The sequence below is a fragment of the Setaria italica genome, chromosome V (assembly GCF_000263155.2).
Source record: "Setaria italica strain Yugu1 chromosome V, Setaria_italica_v2.0, whole genome shotgun sequence".
NCBI classification, from domain to species: Eukaryota; Viridiplantae; Streptophyta; class Magnoliopsida; order Poales; family Poaceae; genus Setaria; species Setaria italica.
The window spans coordinates 8069495-8078118 of NC_028454.1; the positions used below are offsets into that span (position 1 = coordinate 8069495).

The window sequence follows — 8624 nt, forward strand, 5'->3', positions numbered from 1 at the left end:
ACGAAGAAAGCAGCAGCTAGCAGGATGGCCGCGGCCCACGGGCGCGCCCAAAGGGTTGCGCCACCCGCCCTCCCCATCCATCCCATCTGCCGCCCTGACCACCGGCTCCAAGTCGACGGGGCCCCGGGGAGGATCCTGATTTGCGTTTGATCCACGATTTCCGGACGGTACTAGTCGCAATCTCGCTGCCGGTGTTGCTGCGGGAGTGCCCCGGCTGACGGCGGCGAGACCGGCAGTAGACGCCGATCACCCGCCGTCGGCGCAGGGAAGAAGCGGAACGCCCCACTTACGGGCTTTCAAGCCCATCCATATTGAGCATAAAGGGAGAAGTGGTCTCGCCCATTAGAAAAAGCAGAAAATGCGCACGCCCGCGACTACCATCGAGTTCTACAGAGTGGCCCGCACATCTGGCCTGTGTGAGAGGGTGACCTAGTGCGGGCCTGAGGCCCAGGAATCATCTACCACCGAAAAAATATCGTGCGCACGGCCCGTACAAAAAAACTGCCTATGGCGGCCCAAGCACATCCGGCGTTGCATTTTCTATTCCTTTTAAACAGTTGACGCTTTCACGGAGAGCCACGAAGAAGAAAGTTCAGTGCGCGCTCACCTACGTTGGCAACGGGTGCCCAAAAACGATGGATTTTTACTCTATTAGGACACGGAACTTGGTTGATGATTCTACGCATAAATTTATTAATAGGCAAAAGGTGAGACCCATCGAGTTCACGGGTATAAGTTTGGAACATAAAATCTGAACCCGTGAACCCATGACTTTTTTAAACCGACCATATATCACCAAATAAGCCCATATTCTTAGCCCACACCTCAATTTTGATGGCCAAAGCCCAACTCATATATGCTGATATGCATATGCTACTACTTCTTGCGATAAGTTAAATTGTTAAACACTGAACTTTAATAGTTTAAAATCTATAATATGCATTTATGTCACTGATATGAAGTGCTTTTGTTGACATGCGGTGTTATGATTTGATAACTCTTATATCTTATTTTACTATATTTATGTTGGTTTACATCAAGCGTGCACATATATTATTGTGACGACCCGTGGGTACTCGTTAATCCAATAGGTACGGGTAAAATTAGCTGCTGAAGCAAGCATCGCGTCGGTCTGCGCTCTATGCACCAATGGCACTAGGCACCTTGCCAATATAACCGACCGAAAGCCATTAATCAGTTCACACGTACAGCGAAAAGGTCAAAAAGTCCAAGACAGACCATGCAATCAAATAAGAAAATTATTTTCAACCCCAAGCTCAAACAAGTCAAACGGCTCCTGTTCTTGTACAAAGCACGCGCACACACACGCCCTTCCTCCCGTCCTCGCCGCGGCCACCAACCTCCATTGCTAGTAGATCGCCGCCATGGCCGTGCACGCCCGGCTGCTGCTCGTCTCCGCCCTAGTAATAACATTCCTAGTATTACTGCACGCGGCGACGGCTGCGGCAGCCGCGACGAGCTGCGCGCCGAGGGCGTGCGGCAACCTGACCATCGCCTACCCGTTTTGGCTCCCGGACCACACTACCAGAAACCTTTCTGGCCAGCCCTCGAGCTCGAGCTCCTCCCCGCCGGCGCCGTGCGGCCCGGCGGCGTTCCAGGTCGACTGCCGCGGCGGCGTGGCCTCGCTGGCGCGCTCGTTCCGCGGCGCGTACAAGATCCTCCGCGTCTCCTACGAGAACCGCACCGTCGTGGTCGCCAACGACAACATCCAGACCGACGCCGCCGGCTGCCCCGTGCCGCGCATCGACGTCTCCGCCAGCCTAAGCCTCGCGCCCTTCACGGCCAGCGCCGCCAACGCCCAGCTCGTCTTCCTCTTCAACTGCACCGCGCCGCCGCTGCCCGGGTTCGCCAACGTGACGTGCCCGGGCGAGCCGGCCGTGGTGCGGCTCGACCCAAGGTACAACACCTCCGACGCCAGGGTGGTCGCCGGGGACTGCGAATACTCGGTCGTGCCGGTGGTGGGGTTCCCCGGCGCGAGCGGGGGGGACTACCCGCGGCTGCTGAGGGGCGGGTACATGCTGGAGTGGCGGGCGTCGACCGGCGACTGCGCGGCGTGCAATACCAGCGGCGGACGGTGCGGGTACGACGCCGACGCCGACGCGTTCGCCTGCATTTGCTCCGACGGGTCGTCACGTCCGGCAAGATGCGGTATGTATATTCCTGTGTCATATACACTCGTACTGAACTAAGAGTTATGCTTCTTCTTCTTCAGATTAACGGTTGCACAATCCGAAACTTAAAATGCTACTTCAGTATAAATCTAGGCTGTTAGTTCGAAACTTCGAATACATATTCTGAAATTTTTGTGTGCTTGCTTCCACGCTAACAAAACTGCTAATTTTAGCTTGTGACTTTATACCACTGAAAAGAAATAACGTCCAGTCACTTTCGGTGTTTACGTCTGTACTTTTACCTTTTAGGACGAGGTAATTATGATGACTACCAATAGTTCTTCTCATAAACGACTACCAATAGGCAATAGCATTGACCTGTTTAGTACTCCCACCCAACAACTCTCATGCATGATCTCATCGATCGCATGGACTTGTTCCGTCCCAATTCAGCATCGGCCATGATCCTCCTCTCGCCACCGCCGACGTCGACGGCGCAGCAGCAAAATAAAAGCCACACAAAGAATTGGCGGCGAAATGTGGATGCTCACCTTCTTATCCTTGACTTTCCGAAGCACAAGGGTGAGAACAAAGATGCAACTAACGTGCCTCCAGAAATGGCCTTTTCTCGTTTGATTAAAGGACATTTTCAGCATGCGTACATCGTGTGAATTGGACGAGGCAACCGCAGTCGTGGCCTTTGACCTACCTAATTCTTGTTCATCTACACGTTGTTCATGCGATGCAATGCTTCTGGATATGGATAGGTTGAGAGCAACTCTAAGAGTACTCCAAAAAATTCTTCCCCAAAACTATATATTGGGGTTCTTCCAAAAAAAATTCCCCCAAAAACATATCAATGCATAGCAGATCGCTAATAAATAGCTCCCAATATTTTAAAACAGGCCACGTCATTGTATTAGGCCCATCGGAAGGGACGCGCGAGCGTGTGGGAATCAGGATTGGGGGAGAAATGCCAACGCTAAAATATACGCGGTGGTAGGCTGTTTTTTACCGTTGCTAAAAAATTGAGGAAGGTTTGAGTGGACTGTTGGAGTTCGTTTTTTCTCTTTTTTCTTAAAAAAAAGTATTGGGGGTAAGATTAGCAGCTTCTTGGAGTTGCTCTGACGAATGATCGATCAGCTAAGTTGATACGTTATGTCGTCACTGTTTTATAGGAGTGTTAGTTGAAGATTAGGAGTACAGATGCGTGTTAGTCGCACCAACTGTGTAGTTAGTTACGAAACGAGATCAACGACGTAGGTAGCAACTAGCAAATGCCATTTGTCCATCCCATTGCATACGGTGTACGCCAACTGCATCACTGTCGTGCTTAACTAGTCTCTGTCAGGTTTCCTTTGGATTCTTCGGTAACTAGCAAGATCTGGGCCGCGCAAATAAGCACGGGTAGCTGCTTTTTTATGCTAATATCTTGATACTTTATTCTAAAATAAACAGACATAAATAATTGTATCTAGTTGGGTCATGGTAAAGAACAATATATTAACATATATTTTATTCTCATATTTCGTGGCGTATCTTTTCTATCACGAATTAAAAAGAAAAGGTAATACCTTAGACATAAACATATTTTTGGTATTTACTGAAGCAACATAAAGATTTATACTTTTTCACATGAATATATATATATATATTTAGATTTTTTTATTTGAGATGTACATTTTTGTTTGTAAGTTTTTGCTAATTTTAAAAAAAACCTTATATTTTAGTATAATGTTCAATGTATACTATAGAAGTAAAAATCCTTATATTTCTAGTTCAAACGTTGATTTTCTTCTTGATTCCTCAGCTGAGCCGATGAAGATCTTCTTCCCTGTCTATTATAATAGTTTAGATTTTTTTTCAGTCTAGATTTCCCTTCATCTATAGAGATATTAGAATTTGCTCCAATTGACACGTTGGATACGTGATAGTGAACCTTATAGTTATCCCAATAGGACTCAAAAATACCGACGGACATGGCAATAGGAGTCCGCAGTCCTATTGCCACATTGGTATTTCTTTTAAATTTCAAATTCAACTATTTAGTAATTGTATTTTGCATGGAACCTTTAGATTAATATAAGCCGTTACGGTTTATATTCTTTTTCTTTTTTTTCTAATTAAAGCGTGGGAATTTCAAATCGAGAGCTTCTTATTGCATTAGCTGTAGGGCGGCCTCACCTTCTTGGCACCTTGGATCCAATTACCATGAGCAAGAGCTTGCAAGCAAGCAAGAGGTAGCCTTCAAGCTAGGGATGGAGAGCAAGGATGATGGAGACACAAGGGCAACGTCGGATACAGAAGTGTGGGCGCCGAGCTGTGTCGGGCGAACACCCAGGCAGGGCGCAGCACGATCTGGCCCCTAGCACCTGCGGCGGCCTGAAGAGCGCGTGAGCACAACGAGGGCGCGCGGCCGGCAGTGCAGAGCGTGAGTACAGCGAGGGCACGCGGCCTGCGGCACAAAGAGGACCGCGGTTGAGGCCCCGTAGAGAGCGCATGAGTAGTATAGTGAGGGCGCAGCGGGCATGACGACCGTGCCGCTACCAGCGACTGCTCGACGACGGCAGCCAGCGGCACGGCTTTCGAGATAGCAGAAGAGGATAGCAGTGGTTGTGTGGGTTCCTTGCATGCAGCTAGATAGGAGATGCGGCTTATTGAGGTGCATCTCGGATGTGCCAAATCACAGGAGACACACCTTGTCAAGCCACGTCTCCAATAATCTCGACATCATTGGAGACACGCTTTAATCACCCGCGTCTCCTTTTGTGGGTCATATTGGAGGCGCACATCAACAACCTGCGTCTCCGATGACTTACCACTCATTGGAGACACGGCTTGTTGATGCGCGTCTCTAATATAGGTACATAGGAGACGCGGGTGAGCAATAGGATCTAGGGGCAGATTCATCGGAGATGCGGGTGATGTAGACACGTGGAGACGCGCTTTGTTCCCAAGTCTCCGACGAGGGTGTCTTTTTTAACAGTTTATGCTTATGTCTTGCATTGTTCCTTACCCTGAATATTGACATAAACGACAATGTTTCACCCTTTCATTGCCCCATCTCATCTAAATTTTATGATATAACATATGACCACTTCAATTTTTGTTTATAAATACGCTTAATCCTCAATTGCGGTGTAAGAGCTTTGGCACCCTACCTCTTATTGTGTTATTTAACAATTTTCTTGATCCTATGGCCTATACTGTGCGGCTTCATGGCCTAGTCTGACCGTGCATACAGTTAATTATATATATTACGTTTCTTATTTCTATCTTCATGCTAATAGACTAACAGTGCTCTAGGCAATGCTGATGCTTGCGTGTTGCTAACAACGATGCTAAAATACTAAGACATCGAGTAGGCTCACTTTTGTTTTAACCCTCCAAGGAATCCCCGTTTCCTTATTCGACTTTTACTGACAATGTTCTAATCCGATTCATACTTCCTTGATACTAAACCTTATATTTCTAAATTTTGCTATTTAGTAATTGTATTTTGCATGGACTTTTTTATCTTTGGATTAATTTGCACCGTTAGATCATCATAAAATTCAACGGTGGATGTTCTTTTCTTTTTTGATTAATGTGGGAATTTCTTGGCCCTCTCGGGTGGTGGCTTCTTTTAACACTATTGTATTAAGATAATAGATAATTTGCACCGTTAGATCATCATAAAATCCAGCGGTGGATGTTCTTTTCTTTTTTTAGATTAATGTGGGAATTTCTTGACCCTCTCGGCTAACGTGGTGGCTTCTTTTAACATTATTGTATTAAGATAATAGATAATTAGTCAGAGAAATGCCTCGATCAGTTGCTTCATTGATGAAAATTGTCATTTGTCCGTCCCATGGATTATTATGAGTATACACAAACTGTATGCGTGTCATGTTTAACCATCATTTGTCAGTTCATGCTTGGATTCTTCAGTAATTAGTCAGACAATTACTGGTTTGGAGTGTTAGTTGGGTATTAAGAGTCCAGATGCATATTAGTCGTAACAACTGTGTATTACGAAATCAATGACGCAAGTAGCAATTGTCATTTGCTAGCTCATCCCATTGCATACGGTTTACACCAATTGTATCGCTGTCATGTTTAACTAGTCTTTTGTCAGATATCGCTTGGATTCTTCAGTAATTAGTCACAGAAATGCTTCGGTCAGTTGCTTGTTTGACGATCATGTTTATTGACTGAAACCAAACTCAAATGACTTTTGCCCTTGCAGATGCAAAGAAGTCCGGCAAGAAGGTCATTCTGATAGGTATGCATATCAAAGTGCATGCATATGCTTTGCGTGTTTCAGTCTTTCGGATACACGTCAATACGTCATGATGAGAGTACTAGGAAAAAAAAAGTTAGAAATCGTGATTACTGTACCGTCACAAACTGCAGTTCCATTCGCTGATACTATCTCGCGTTCAATTTCAGTATCTCTATCGATCACATTCGGCCTGCTGTTGGCACTCCTCACCATCATCCTCAAGTTCCGTCGACGAATTATTCACGGTTTCAGTTTACCCAGCATCATGGACAGAAGCGGTAGAAACGACACTGCAAACGTCGAAAAACTTCTGCAAAAGTACGGCGCCCTCGCGCCCAAGAGGTACAAGTACTCGGAGCTCAAGAAAATAACCGAGTCGTTCAAGCACAAGCTCGGCGAGGGCGGCTACGGTGCGGTGTTCCGCGGCGTCCTGAACGCCTCCGGCGGCGGCGGCAACCGCGCCCGCGAGGTCGCCGTCAAGGTGCTGCACCACTCCCGGCCTAACGGCGAGGAGTTCCTGAACGAGGTGATCAGCATCGGCCGCACGTCCCACGTCAACATCGTCACCCTCCTCGGGTTCTGCCTCGAGGGCTCCAGGCGCGCGCTGGTCTACGAGTACATGCCCAACGGCTCGCTGGAGAAGTATATCTACGCCGCCGCCGACCAGGCGGAGACGGCGGCGCTGGGGTGGGAGGCGCTGCAGGAGATCGCCGGCGGCATCGCGCGGGGGCTTGAGTACCTCCACGAGGGGTGCAACACGCGGATCATCCACTTCGACATCAAGCCCCAGAACGTGCTCCTGGACGCGGAGCTCCGGCCCAAGATCGCCGACTTCGGGATGGCGAAGCTGTGCAACCCCAAGGAGAGCATCCTGTCCATGGCGGACGCGAGGGGCACGGTCGGGTTCATCGCGCCGGAGGTCTTCTCCCGGGGGTTCGGGGTGATCTCGGCCAAGTCCGACGTGTACAGCTACGGGATGCTGCTGCTGGAGATGGTCGCCGGGAGGAGCAACGTGAAGGCCTACGCCGAGAAGTCGAGCGGTGACCTCTTCTTCCCGCTCTGGGTCTACGACCACCTGCTAGAGGACGGCGGCGTGCTGCGGGACGGCGGCGCCGGAGCGGGGTCGGGAGCTGCCGGTGAGGAGATCGCGAGGAAGATGGCGCTGATCGGGCTCTGGTGCATCCAGACCGTGCCGGCGAGCAGGCCGTCGATGAGCAGGGTGCTGGAGATGCTGGAGAGGAGCGTCGACGAGCTGGCCATGCCGCCGCGGCCGTACCACGCTTCCCCGTCGAACTCACCGTCGCCGTCGCACCCGTCGAGCTACCCGTCCTCTACCTCGGACTTCACCTTACGGTGCGTTTATTTGCAGAATCTACTTTGTGCAATGTCGATTGCTTGTTCTGTATGATCACTGACGGAAATTATACCGATTTTTCAGTAGTTCAAGATTGCGTACACCGGAGAGCACGGCGTAACCAGAGGATTGGAGTAGCAGAGGCCTAGTTGTTAGATATACTTTTTTTCTGACACGTAGATAATACTTGGAGAAAAGGAAGGAAGGAATCAAAGATCGGTTGGCGACACATTCTTGCGTGCAGTTTGGGTAGATAAGCAAATACGAGCATGGACATTATGTAACTGGCTAACTGCAATATAATGTGTAGTCCAATGATCTACATAGGTTTAGATACTGTATAATCAACATTAGGTTCGTTACTGCAGCAAGCAAGCAACAAAGAAGGAAAGTGATCATTGGGTGAGAACGACACAGGCGCAAGCTAACTCAGCTTAGCTCGTAAGCTTCCTTGCGGTGAAATCTACTATTTGAGTTCTTGACTCGGTACTAGACCTCACACTTTTCTAAATTTATTTTAGAATTTAACCAACGCTATTTTTTATGGTAAGCAATCCGTCGATAGTAAGCTACCAGTTGTGACTTCATCAATCTCGAGGATCTGCTGGCTCAGCCTCTCAAAGGTGCCCATAAAGGTAGGGTTGTATTCGTGTATTTTTAGGGTTGAGTGTGCTCAAACTCTCAAAGGTGCCCATAGAGGTAGGGTTGTATTCGTGTATTTTTAGGGTTGAGTGTGCATTTTATGTAAGTATCTGCGTTTTACTGTGTTGCGCAAAAAAAAACCCAGGCCCAACTAAAGGAGCTGTAGCCTTTCCAATTCAAAATGGTTCGGCCAAACAGCACAAAACCTGCAAAAACTCAGCCGAATAAAGCC

At 48.3% G+C, this 8624-nt stretch overlaps 1 protein-coding gene across 1 annotated transcript; it reads left to right on the forward strand.

Annotated features, from left to right (window-relative positions):
- Nucleotides 1-1354: 1354 nt before the first annotated feature.
- LOC101754749 (LEAF RUST 10 DISEASE-RESISTANCE LOCUS RECEPTOR-LIKE PROTEIN KINASE-like 2.4) lies at nucleotides 1355-8159 on the forward strand. Its single transcript, XM_004968086.3, has 4 exons — nucleotides 1355-2169; nucleotides 6361-6396; nucleotides 6564-7749; nucleotides 7835-8159. The coding sequence occupies exons 1-4, from the start codon at nucleotides 1386-1388 to the stop codon at nucleotides 7869-7871; spliced, it is 2043 nt and encodes a 680-aa protein (XP_004968143.1). The 5' UTR covers nucleotides 1355-1385; the 3' UTR covers nucleotides 7872-8159.
- Nucleotides 8160-8624: the final 465 nt, after the last annotated feature.